The 13,737-nt window shown below is 46.1% G+C and overlaps 1 protein-coding gene across 3 annotated transcripts in view; it reads left to right on the top strand.

The window, feature by feature from the left end:
* Nucleotides 1-13,159, top strand: part of LOC139276374 (G protein-activated inward rectifier potassium channel 4-like) — a 34,971-nt gene extending 21,812 nt beyond the window's left edge. For all 3 annotated transcript variants that reach the window (XM_070894259.1, XM_070894261.1, XM_070894260.1), the window contains 2 exons: nucleotides 279-1,254; nucleotides 8,424-13,159. In XM_070894259.1, coding sequence (XP_070750360.1) covers nucleotides 327-1,254; nucleotides 8,424-8,809 — 1,314 coding nt within the window. In that variant the 5' untranslated portion in view covers nucleotides 279-326 and the 3' untranslated portion in view covers nucleotides 8,810-13,159. The remainder of the gene's footprint in view (nucleotides 1-278; nucleotides 1,255-8,423) is intronic.
* Nucleotides 13,160-13,737: the final 578 nt, after the last annotated feature.

The following is a 13,737-nucleotide window of genomic DNA, read 5'->3' as shown; positions in this document are numbered from 1 at the left end:
TATATATAGGCTCCACAAATGTCCCATCGAAGGAGTGATGGGCTTATGCAACAGTGAAGATGGGAGTATATCGCCACTTTAAAGCCCGCAACAATAGCGATCCAACCCCCTCCCTCCCCAACAACCCCTTTCCTCCCCACCCTCCCCAACAACCCCCTTCCTCCCCATGACCCTAATACTGAAGTTATGTTGTCGGAGTTATTGTACTCCTGCAGATTCCGTGTAAGCAAAGTGCGCAACTGTACGACCTTACAGCTGACACATTCTCTCTCTTTCAGGTGGTAATATTGGATTGAGATCCATATTTGATCCGCAGTAGCTGCAGAATGGCAGGAGATTCTGGAGTTCTCCCGGACGTGGACATTCGATCGAGCACTAGAGAATCAAAGAAATTGCCTAAACACGTACGGGACAACATCTTAACAACGGACCGGACACGTCTACTGGCTGAGCCAAAGAAACTCAAGCAAAGGTATGTTGACAAGGATGGGAAGTGCAATGTCCACCATGGAAATGTTCAGGAGACCTACAGATACTTCAGTGACCTGTTTACCACCTTGGTGGACCTGAAATGGCGGTTTAACCTTCTGATCTTCACGCTGGTCTTCACTGTTACCTGGCTCTTCTTTGGCTTCATCTGGTGGCTTATAGCCTACATCCGAGGAGACCTGGAGCACTTGGAAGATTCAACGTGGACTCCTTGTGTGGATAATTTGAACGGATTCGTGTCTGCGTTTTTATTTTCTATCGAGACTGAAACCACAATTGGCTACGGCCATAGGGTTATAACGGAGAAGTGCCCAGAGGGCATTATCCTGCTCTTGATCCAGGCCATCCTGGGATCCATTGTCAACGCTCTGATGGTTGGCTGTATGTTTGTGAAGATTTCCCAGCCAAAGAACCGAGCCGAGACGCTCATGTTTTCCCACCGTGCCGTCATCTCTCTCCGCGACGAGAAGCTGTGCCTCATGTTCCGAGTTGGAGATCTTCGCAACTCTCACATTGTGGAGGCTTCCATCCGAGCCAAGCTCATCAAATCCCGGCAGACCAAAGAAGGAGAATTCATCCCCCTCAACCAGACTGACATCAATGTGGGCTTTGACACGGGGGACGACCGGCTCTTCCTGGTGTCGCCGCTCATCATTTCGCACGAAATTAATGAGAAGAGCCCCTTTTGGGAGATGAGCAGAAGTCAGCTGGAGAAGGAGGAGTTTGAGATTGTCGCCATCCTTGAAGGCATGGTGGAAGCAACAGGTAGCGTGTGGATAACGCGAGCATTGTGCCTGTGGTGTGTGGGATAACGCGAGCATTGTGTCTGTGGTGTGTGGGATAACACGAGCATTGTGTCTGTGGTGTGTGGGATAACGCGAGCATTGTGTCTGTGGTAGATAACGCGAGCATTGTGTCTGTAGTGTGGCACCTAACTGGGACAAAAGCCGATTTCTAAGGGGAGGGGTGAGGAGTAGGTCATTCACAGGAGCTGGAGGCTGAGCCAATCTAGGAAATCTCAGTGGGTCAGGCAGCATCTGTGGAGAGAAACAACATTAATGTTTCTGGGATGATCTGAAACGTCAACTGTTTCTCTCTCCAGATGCTGCCTGACCCACTGAGATTTCCAGCAATTTTCTGTTTATTTCAAATTCCAACATCAAAGAACCAAGATAGTCCGATGGGCTGAATGGCCTCCTTCTATGCTTTAAGAGTCTGTGATCTGAAACATGTTTTGTTCCAAGCCCATCTGACTGGCTAGAACTTCGATCATGGCATTCATCGTAGTCCCGCCTGCCCGCACCCCCCACACCCAGCCAGGTAGAGCACTATTTGCCCTGTGGACAATGGCTGGCAGTGTGATGGAGCGAGGAAGTCCTTCCCCTTATTTAACTGCCCCCTTTTTCCCCTTGCCCCCCCCAGCTTTCTAATGGGGGACGTTAAACCAAAGCCCTGACTGCCCTCTCGGGAATGTGAAATATCCCACAGTACTATTTTGAACAAGAGCAGGGGAGTTTTCCCCGCTGTCCTGGCCAATATTTATCCCTCAACCAACCTCACGAAAACAGATTATCTGCTCATTATCACATTGCTGTTTGTGGGAGCTTGCTGTGCGCAAATTGGCTGCCGTATTTCCTACATCACAACAGTGGCCACACTCCAAAAGTACATCATTGGCTGTAAAGCGCTTTGGGACGGCCTGAAGTCGTGAAAGACGCTATAGAAATGCAAGTCTTAATTCAGTAGATATATTTCAATTTCCACTTGACTAGTCAGGGTGCAGAAATGGTGGTACATGAGGAACTTTTTTTTTTAGATCGAATAATTTCAGCTCTGAATATTTAGCAGTGGTTTGTCGACAACTTTTTCATAGTGCCTCAGTGTTTAAAGAAACATGTTACCCCTGGAAGCAAGTAGCCATTGTGGGGAAACCAACTCTGCACAGAGAGCAGTGAGTGTTCCAACAGACCAGCCAGTGAGTCAGACCGTATGGGAACAGGTGAGAGAGAATTGGATCGATATTTGAGGGAATGGGTGATTATGGGGTGTTGGTTATAGGCAAAGCCAGATGGACTGCAGAGTATCATCCTGTCCTGTACTGCACCATGGTCATAAACGAGAGCTCACACCCATGCTCTGAGTCCCCAGATAGTATCCGGTCCCTAATCTGACTCTTCTGTTTTTCGGCATCGACAGATATTTCTCAGTGCAACACGTCAATCCCGTAACCAATGCCGGTGCCTTTATTTTCACCATATCCGGTAAAGTAATGGGTCCAGGGTTCAAAAACATACTGATATTGTCACCAGCGCACTCGTGTTCTTCAGAAAACAGAAAAATGAACAATCTGTTTGGCCATAGTTTATAAACTTGAAAGAAAGACTTGGATTTATATAGCGCCTTTCACAACCACTGGAAGTCTCAAAGCGCTTTGCAGCCAATGAAGTACTTTTGAAGTGTCGTCACTGCTGTAATGTGGGAAATTAAGTATCAGATTATTTAAAAGTAAAGGAACAGAGTGGAAAATGTATACAGGGTCCCTGACACAAACACATGTGCAACGCTCACCAACACACTGATTTTCAGTTGACTCTTTTCGGACCAACCAAGCATTCCGTTACTGGTTTCTGGATCAGTACGTTCATGTCTAGGAATGATGGCTCCCCCGCGTGAGCACAAGTGCCTGTTGGACATCTTCTGTCCAGACAATTTTCATCTGGGTTTTGAAGTGATGTTTTACATCAGGGGCAACAGTAGAGAAACAAGTAATCTGAGAGGCACGCGGCAGGAACTTCTGTTCCCGTCTCCGAGGCTCCACCGCCTGCGATGGTCAGAGTACATCCAAAGTCCGCTCGGTATTTGTGGGTTCAGCTCATTATAATGGCCCAACACTCCCTCCTCCCCCCCCACCCCCTACATACACACACACACACAGCACAGGGACCACCTTTGGAAGGAGCTGACATACAAAAGTGGGGTCAGTACTGTCCCACTGCTGCAGATTTAAGAGACCTGCTTGAGCTTCCTCGCTTCTTCACAAAGACAGCAGCCAGGACTCCGCTTGCTCAATGGCTGTCTGCTGGACTATGTTGTCCTTTTAAAAGCCATTTGCCTTTTTGGTGGCTACAGGTGGTTCCTCCAGCCTCTGCTCAGACTCCATCACAGAGGGCCACCTACTGTGGCTGCTGATATCATCAGGCCTCTGACCAAAGCAGCCCCAGAATGGCATGGGAGGTGTCGTTACTCCTGCCTTGTATTGTATTTCAGATCATAGAATCTTACGGCACAGGAGGCCATTCAGACCATTGGCTGATGTTGGCTCTTTGATAGAGCAATCTAGTTAGTTCCACTCCCCTTCTCTTTCCCTATAGCTCGAAATTTATTTTTGTTGTTTCAGTATATATCCAGTTCTCTATTGAAAGTTGCTATTGAATCTTCTTCCACCTTCCTTTCAAGTAGTGAATTTCAGATCATAACATCTCGCTGCGTGAAAAAATTCTCCTCATCTCCCGTCTGGTTCTTTTACCAATTATTGGTGTCCTCTGGTTCTTAACCAATGAGCAGGAGGAGGCCATTCAGCCCATTGAGCCTCTTCTACCTCAGTTAGTTCATGACTGATCTGTATCTTAATTCCATTTACCTGCCTTGGTTCCATAACCCTTAATACCCTTGCCCAACACAAACCTATCCATCTCCATCTTGAAATTTTCAATTGACCCCCAGCCTCCACAGCATTTTGGGGAAGGGAGTTCCAGAATTCCACTGCCCTTTGTGTGAAGAAGTGCTTTCTGACAGCACCCCTGAACGGCCTGGCTCTCATTTTAAGATTATTCCCCTATGTTCTGGACTCACTACACCAGAGGAAATAGTTTTTCTCTAGCTCCCCAATCAAATCCTTTAATCATAAACAGCTCGGGTTTCCATTAGTTTTGTGCTCAGTTTCCAGCACAATCGACCGAACCAGCGCTGAAAACTAGGGCATTTTAAATGCAAGTTACACCCAAAAACCACTTGCCTTCGCGGTTTCCACAATATTTTACGCTGGTTCAACATTTAATTTGTCCAGATCAGGCCACACCAACAAAACTGGCCACCACCTCCGGCTAAAATTGCACGATTCGACTGTAGCTGTAGACTGCAGGAAGATATCGATGGACTGGTCACGTGGGCAGAATTCAATCCAGAGAAGGGTAAGGGAGGACTAACAAGGCAAGGAAATACACATTAAATGGTGGGACACTGAAGTGTAGAGGAACCTTGGAGTGCATGTCCACAGACCCCTGAAGGATAGGAATACGGAATACTTGTCTTTATTAGCCGAGGCATAGAATTTCTTCTCTCGGTGGGTTGTAAACCTGTGGAATTCTCTACCCCAGAGAGCTGTGGAGGCTGGGTCATTGAATATATTCAAAGGTGGAGATGGACAGATTTTTTGAGTGATAAGGGAGTAAAGGGTTATGGGGAATAGGCAGGGAAGTGGAGCTGAGTCCATGGTCAGATCAGCCATGATCTTCTTAAATGGCGGAGAAGGCTCAAGGGGCCAAATGGCCTACTCCTGCTCCTATTTCTTGTGTTCTATGTTCTTGCGTTAATGCAAGAGCAGAGAGGTTAAGCTTGAACTGTATAAAACATTAGTTAGGCTGCAGCTAGAGTACTGCGTGCAATTCTGGTCACCACATTACAGGAAAGATGTGATTGCACTCGAGAGGGTACAGAGTAGATTAACGAGGATGTTGCCTGGACTGGAGAACTTTACCTATCAGGAAAGATTGGATCGGCTGGAGTTATTTTCTTTGGAACAGAGGAGGCTGAGGGGAGACCTAATTAAGGTGCATAAAATTATGAGGGGCCTGGATAGGAAGGACCTATTCCCCTTTGCAGAGGGGTCAACAACCATGGGGCATAAATTTAATGTAATTGATAGGAGGTTTACAGGGGATTTGAGGAATTATTTTCACCCAGATGGTTGTGGCGGTCTGAAACTCACTGCCTGAAAGGGTGGTAGAGGCAGAAACCCTCACCACTTTTTAAAAAGTACTTGGATGTGCACTTGAAGTGCCGTAACTTAAGGGCTACGGACCAAGAGCTGGAAAGTGGGATTAGGCTGATTAGCTCTTGGTCGGCCGGCGTGGACACGATGGGCCGAAATGGCCTCCTTCCTTGCTGTAAATTTTTGTGATTCTATGATTCCACCGATTGCGCTGTTTCAAGAAGGTTTTTAAATTGCGCACGTTTTTTTAGGTGCAAATAGGCACGATTTAAATCTTTTCTCCTAGCAAAATAGATTTAATTTACTGAGAAACTGACTAGTATAAAACAATGAAACTATTAAACGGTTAATTATATTTTTTTTACGTCATTTTAGTGATTTTTAAATCTGGTTACTCATGGATGGAGGACTAGATACTCTTATTAAATATTCTTATTTTAGGTAATCTCTTGAATAAAAATTCTTTTTAATGGGAAGCAATAAAAAGAAATGATTGCACTCTATTACTCTGTCCGATTGCATGGTTCGTGGAAGATTTTACATTTGTGATTATGCTATTAAATTTTAGCGGAAACTTGAACTGTAACCTCACCAGCGCAACTTCGAGCACGTTTTCCCAACTGTACCAAAAGCTGAAACTCTACCCTCAATTAGATCACCCCTTAATCTTCTATCTTTGAGGTAATACAAGCCCAGTCTGCAACCTGTCCTCATAATTTGACCCTTTTAGCGCCAGTAACATTGTGGTGAATCTGCACTGCATGCTCTCCTAGGCCTTCCTGAAGTGTAGCACCCATAACTGGGCACAGTACTCCAGATCTGATCGAACAAACTTTATACAACTGTAGTATAACTTCCATTCATTTGTTTTCCAACCCCCTTGAGATGAAGGTTAACATTCCATTAGCCTTTTTAATTATATTTTGTACCTGTCAACTGGATTTAGTGATTTCAGTACATTGACCCCTAAATCTCTCTGCTCCTCCACAGATCCTAGCTTCTCACCATTTAGAAAATACTCTGATCTATCTTTCTACAGTCCTAAGTGGATGACCTCACATATTGAACTCCATCTGCCAGTTTCGCCCAATCACTTCATCTATCAATGTCCCTTTGCAACTTTCTGCTCACATCTACATTATTTACTGTGCCACCTAACTTGGATATACAGCTCTCTATGAATTTATAAATATTGTGAAAGGATGTACAGAAACCTGGGGGTCACCACTAGTCACACCCTGCCAATTGGAGTACATACCCATTGTCCCTACTCTCCATCACCTAGCACCTAACCAACTCCCTACCCATATCAAAAGGTTGTCTCAAATTTCACACGCTTTCATTTTCCCCAACTCTCTTACAGACCCTCCTGCCAGTGAAAACAGTTTCTCTTTAATTTACCCTATCAAAACCCTTCATAACTTTTAACCCCTCCAATAAATCTCCCCTTAACCTTCTCAGCTTCTCTAGTAACTGAAGTCCCTCATCCCTGAAACCATTCTGGTAAATCTCTTCTGCACCCTCACCAAGGACTCGATATCCTTCCAAAAGTGTGGTGCCCAGAATTCGATACAATACTCCAGCTGAGGCCTAACCAGTGATCTATAAAGGTATTTTCATACTTGCGCCTACTCTAGGTACAAGGGTCCTCCCCTCCCATGGATATCTTCAGCAACGTGTGTGGCATGCAAAGGAGCCAGGGATCTGACAACATTATCCCTTTTTCCTCTATTTTGTATCTGGGAATTAAGTGTGTCCCGGGTAACAATGCAAAGGGAAATCAACCCCTCTTTCGGAATATGGTCATCCGATTTCAAGGGGCCAACCACATCTTCGGAAGCGATATTAAAATTGTGCAGACTTTATGGTTGTCATAGAGGCACTGAATTAAAGGATCAGCATATTCTACCAAGCTACCCTGTAATTGGAAGTTTTGTAATGGGGACTTTTTGAATACTTGCTGACGTGTCTCCTTGTTACTCAGTTTTGTAATCTAGAATCAGTGCAATCGGGGGTAATAAGTTATCGAGATATCGCCAATTCTAGAATTTGGAGTGAGGCAAAGAGGAAGACCTGAAGCCCCCTCCCCCAGTACCTGTGTTGACTCTGCACAGCTGCTGGTTCGATGCAGTCTGGAAGCAGATATTTTAGACTAAATGTTCTGATTGTGAGTACCAGGTGTGGCCCCTCGCCCTCCGGGAGCATGCATCAAAAAAACAAACAGGCGTGACTTTTCGTGGCACTGACTTCCGATCCAATGACACTGTAGGGAGAGCAAACTGTCGACCACATACTGATGTCAATGATATCGCAGGAGGACTAACTGTCCACAACATAACTGCTCCAAGGCTGCCATTAGTCAGAAGTTGTAGATAACCATGACCAGCCAGTAAATGTACCGATACCTCACATTAGTTTAAAAAAAGGAAGACTTGTTTTTGGGGACACTTACAGCACTTCCAAAGCTCTTTACAGCCAATGAAGTACATTTGGAGTGTAGTCACTGTTGTAATGTAGGAAACATGGCAGCCAATTTGTGCACAGCAAACCCCCACAAACAGCAATGTAATAATGACCAGATAATCTGTTTTAGTGTCTTTGATTGAGGGATAAATATTGGCCCCAGGACACCGGGGATAATTCCCCTGCTCTTCTTCGAAATAGTGCCATGGGATCTTTTACATCCACCCGAGAGGGCAGATGGGGCCTCAATTTAACATCTCATTTGTCAGCCTAGATTTTGTGGTTCAAGTCTCTAGAGTGGGACTTGAACCCATGACCTTCTGACTTTGAGCTGAGAGTGTTACCCACTGCGCCACAGAGAAGTGTAGATATCTCCATATAAAGCGTCTAAGGGGCAATATAGCCGACTCGCTTGTATTTCACACATGAATGGTCGCTTGTGTGCATTCACCCTGTCCTGTTCAATGTGCTTTTCCAACAGGAATGACCTGTCAAGCCAGAAGCTCGTACTCTGACTCTGAGGTTCTTTGGGGACATCGATTCAACCCAGTGCTGACTCTGGAGAAAGATTTCTATGAAGTGGATTATAACAGTTTCCATGAGACCTACGAAACAAACACCCCAGTCTGCAGCGCCAAGCAAATGTCCGAGATGCTGAGGGCAGGCCGGATCCTGTCCGAGGTGTCTTGCCCATACCTTCCCAGTGAGGATGTTGGTACTGAGCTGGTAGACAACGCGGATATAGAAGGAAACTGCCCCGCTGCCAAAGCTGGGGATTCAATGCCTTTCTCCACAATCGAAGACTCTGACTATTGTACAGGGTTTTCAGCCAGGTTCATACAAGGACTTGAAGCACAGAAACTCTAGGGTACCCTGACTCCAGCGGGCTGTGGGATTGCACCACATGCTACTGTTCTGTTACTGGCTGACCAAACTGGTGTTTAACAATGTAAACAGAACTGAATTCAAGATGTATTATATATATATATATATAGGAGAATTTCACCATTATACCCATCATGTACCGTGTGCATCAGTCAGAATTAGGGACTGGGATAGCATCATTTGTACATAAAAAAACAAACATCACCCTTCACTCTGCTCCTAAGCAATGAGCTGTGCTTGAGTATACGTGCTCACTCTTCTTGATTCTACGGCCCTATGAGCTTGCCATGCCAGTACAGCCCCTCTCTGATAGGGTTATTGCTGACCTCCACTCATGGTTTCTGACACACAGCCATCCCAACCCTACAGAATGGCAGCTGTATAGAACTGAGCTCGCGCACACTGCGTACTGTACCTCTCCAGGTGAGGGGGGGAGTCTGCAGACATCAGGTTTGTCCACAAGATCAGTCCAGTGGCCCCAAGCCCCCTTCTCTTTTTGCGCAGCCTCCGTTCTGGTAGCTCACAACTCAAATGATCGACTTAATCCTGCTGTTTAACAAATGGTGGCTGGGTTTGGCTTTTGGAAATCGGAAATTCAGTGGGAAAGAAATTACTGCAACGTGATTCCTATTGTGATGTGCCTGAATACCCGGAACAATGGAAGTCTATTCGAGACCATGCCTGTTGACCGATCTACAATCCTAGTGGTTGGTGATTGAGTGACCCAGCCCGACGGTCCCATCACAACCCGGGATCAGCAGGCACCGTAGCTGATGAGTGACAGGCTGGCAGCTTCTTTGGATTACTGCCCACTGTGAAATGCCAGGTTTTGAAAAGAAAGTGGTATTCACTATATCCCAGGAGCCAGTTGCCATCTGCCTCTCCTATCCTGTGGCATTGTGCCTATGGCCTGGGGCTGTGCTGCAGTCTGGCTGGCCTGTGATTTGTTCTACATTATTCCTGCTGCTCATATGTTTTGGGCGGAGCAAACACCAGAATGTGGTTGAGATGAAACTATCCAGCATTCATCCGTCTGTCAAAGGGCTCAGTTAAAACTAATCTTTCTCTCTTTCTCACACTCCTTTTCTGACCAGTGTTTTCAATGTTTCTATAGATGGATGATCCTCGCCCCTTGTGCTACCTCTAATATTCCATCGCATTCTCTGCCTGCCCTTGCTCTACTGCCAGACAGGAACGTGCCTCCACGCTTCCCTTCTGATTCCCACATGATCTTTCAACTTGGCTCAGTTGGTAACTTTGAGGCAGGAGGTTGTGACTCTCGGGCCCACTCCAGGATTTGAGCAGTGCCACTCCATGTAGTACTGAAATGCTGCATTGGCCGAAGGGATTTAAGCCGAGACCTTGTCTGTCTGGTCAAGTGGCCCTTCGGGATGTCATGACATTTTTCAAAGAAGAGCCTGGAGGTTTCCTGATGCCCTGGTCGACATTCCTCCTTCATCCAATAGGGCCAAAATCAGATTAGCTGGTTTATCTCCGATTTAAATCGGATTTATCTCATTACTGTTGGAGGGACCTGGTTGTATGCTGTAATTACCAGCTTTTCTTCTTAGGCGGTCCCTCATATCGAGGATGACTTGCTTCCATGCCACAAAGGGATGAGTTCACGGGTGTTTCAATAAAAGACTTAATATTCCAGGTCCTGAACTACATCCTGAAGGATGGAAGATGCCTGTGCGTGGATTTTTTTAACTTGCTCTGCTGCACGGACAGTGTGCACACATATCGCAGTATGGGCTGGCCCGTGCTGCCCCTGGGCCCTCGCCTCTTCTGGGCCTCAAACATCACGCCTCTCCTGTAAAAGGCATAAAAGCAGCAGGAACAATGCAGAACATCACTCTACAATCTTTCGCTGCTCCCAGGCCGCCGCACACGGCTCCTTTTAAGGCCCCGGACCTGCTGCTGATGTTCCCTCGAAGGTCTGAGCCACGCAAAGAATTACCAGCATAATAACAGTGCCTACTCTTCAAAAGTAATTCATGTCATGTGCTTTGTCGTGTTATATAAAGGCAAGCCTTTCCTCCTTAATGTGCTCAGTGTGTTTCCATTTCCCATACTAGTCCGCCTCCTCACTCCCGTCTTGTGTGGGTGGAAGGAGCTTCCAACTAATTGAAAGTATTGGTCTACAGCTTCTATGGGCTTTCCTCCAGTCCACGGGAAGTGCCTCACTGTCACTGGGCCTGACTGGGAATGGGTGCTCTCTGGGCGGGGCGGGAAGGAGGACCCAGAAGTGCAGGCTGGCATCCCACCTCTCTGGGGTATATAGCATTGGAGCATCCTGAGTGCAGCCATCCAGCAAGTGCCGGTGCTTGGGACTGTTGCCAGACTAAAGGTGAGTGGGTAGCAGGTTCCTTTTGGATTTCTTCCACTAACCTGCTTACAGCTATCCTATTGGAGCACGATATATGAGGAAAATGTGGGCTTCACATTGTTCAATTCAGAAGGGAGTTAGGGTGATGGAGTTTTACATAAATAAAGACTTGCATTTATACAGTGCCTTTCATGACCTCAGGCCGTCCCAAAGCATTTTATCGACAATGAAGTACTTTAAAGTGAGGCCATTGGTAGCACCACAATCTCTCCCCAGATAAGAACAGTAGACTCGGTGCAGGCCAGGAGTTAAATCAGGGCCCCTTCCTCCTCAGTAGCACTCTGCTTCCCCCGGGGTGGTGCATTTACCAACCATGAGATTTGATCCGGAGAGATTGGGTGAGAGATGAATCTCACTGAGTACAGTATATAACAGTTCAGACTGCCTCAGTGCTTCCCAACAAGGGCATTCCCTGCTGTTTATGCAAATGGTGTCTTTTCCAATTGCATTGAGTAACTTCCCAGATTTTTAGCCATTCGCCAGTATTGTCCTGCTGGATCTGGAGTAAGTGGTCAGAAGTCCATGTGGACTATAGGTGGAGCCCATCTCACACCGAGGTACTGGCCAACTGCAGCACTTGGTCAGGCGGCTGCGCCCACCTGCTGAAAAACAAAATCCTCCAACCAGCTGACTGATACAAAGAGGGACTTGTATTTCTATAGCGCCTTTCACACAAACAACAGATATCCCAAAGCACTTCACAACCAATGAAGTACTTTTTGAGTGTAGTCGCTGTTGTAATGTAGGAAATGCGGCAGGCAATTTGCACAAAGCAAGCTCCCACAAACAGCATTGTGATAATGACCAGATAATCTGGTCTTTTTATGTTGGTTGAGGGATAAATATTGGCCCAGGACACCAGGAATAACTCTCCTGCACCTCTTTGAAATAGTGCCATGGGATCTTTTACGTCCAGTTGAGAAGGAAGACAGGGCCTCGGTTTATAACATCTCATCCGAAAGACGGCACCTCAGCATTCCCTCAGCAATGTGCTGGAGTGTCAGCGTAGATTTCTGTGCTCAAATGTCTGGAGTGGGACTTAAACCCACAACCTTCTGACTCCAGGGCAAGAGTCATCATCATAGGCAGTCCCTCGAAGCGAGGATGACTTGCTTCCATGCCAAAATGAAGGATCCCGAACTACATCATGAAGGGTGGAAGATGCCTGTGCGTGGATTTTTTTAACGTGTGGTGGCCGTTGCACACCAGCCACCACATGGGCTTGACAGAGCTAGGTCTTGGTCCAGTGGCAAGGATTACCCAAGACTCACTGGAGACCAGCTCTGGTGCACAGACCAATAACGCGCACATATCACAGTGTGGGCTGGCGAAAGTGCTACTGACTGAGCCACACTGACACTGTAAAGTGTAAATGATTCTGCTTAGCTCTGTCCCAAGTAGCCACACTCTCCCGAGTGGTTTCAATATATTCATACACTCGGTCAGTATACAAAAAGCTGCTGAACCACTCCTTGGAAATTCTAACCAGTCAAATAATGACCAAGAGCTCAAACACAGCCAGGGTCATTGCGTACAGTGACCGATCATGTTAGATTCTGCTTCATCACACAGCATTCCAGGACTTTCAACACTGTCCCAGGATCACATTGCACAATCCAGACCCTTTTTTTCTGTGAAAAATTAAATGCCTTGCCTCTGTGGTGACAACAAGTGGATACACTGAGAGCGCAGTGGGACAGGAGCTTGCTGCAAGTTAAGCTGTACTCTATACCTGATACTGTACTGCAGGGACAAACTGAAGGACACAAAAATGCATGTTTCACAGTGTTGAATCTGGTAGGTTTATTTCCTAGAAGGTCAGGTGGCACTATTTTTGGTGTGTTTTGGCCTGTATATTTAGCACTTCAATAAAAGTATAATTTATTCTGGAAGGGTTTCAGATATTTTAAATATTAAAATAAAGTAGTTCTTACAAGTTACAATTGACTGGTGATTCTTGTTCTTTCAGAAGGTAGTACGCAGTGTGGTGTCACTCTGCCAGTGGAAGGTGGAGTGAGACCCTAATGTGCCCATGATTGAAGCCCCCAGATATTATATCAAGTTGGGGTGGGGGTGTTGCCTTCCACAATCCTGCTTCACGGAGTGCCCAGGGTTCCTTCCACTGGATGGAGATTAAAGTGATTTTTAAAATAGCTTCAGCTTCAAAGGGAGCTTTACAACAACAATAAAAACTTGTATTAATATAGCACCTTTAACATAGTAAAACACCCAAGGCACTTCACAGGCATGTTATAAGACAAACAAACAAAAACTGAGCCATATAAGAAGAAATTACAGTAGATGATCAAAAGCTTGGTTAAGAAGGTAGGTTTTAAGGAGCGTTTTAAAGGAGAAAAGAGAGGTGGAGAGGTTTAGGGAGGGAGTTCCAGAGCTTAGGACCTAGGCAGCTGAAGGCCTTAAGGTAAGAAATTGAAAGTAATGGATTGGCCCCAATCAATTACCTTTTACCCGTATAAGTTCTGCGGCCTCAAGAACTCACCCCAGCTCTCGGTTGGCATAA

The sequence above is a fragment of the Pristiophorus japonicus genome, chromosome 11, assembly GCF_044704955.1.
Source record: "Pristiophorus japonicus isolate sPriJap1 chromosome 11, sPriJap1.hap1, whole genome shotgun sequence".
Classification (NCBI taxonomy): Eukaryota; Metazoa; Chordata; class Chondrichthyes; family Pristiophoridae; genus Pristiophorus; species Pristiophorus japonicus.
The sequence above is the reverse complement of the archived record's forward strand: the minus strand, read 5'-3'. Positions and strand labels throughout refer to the sequence as shown.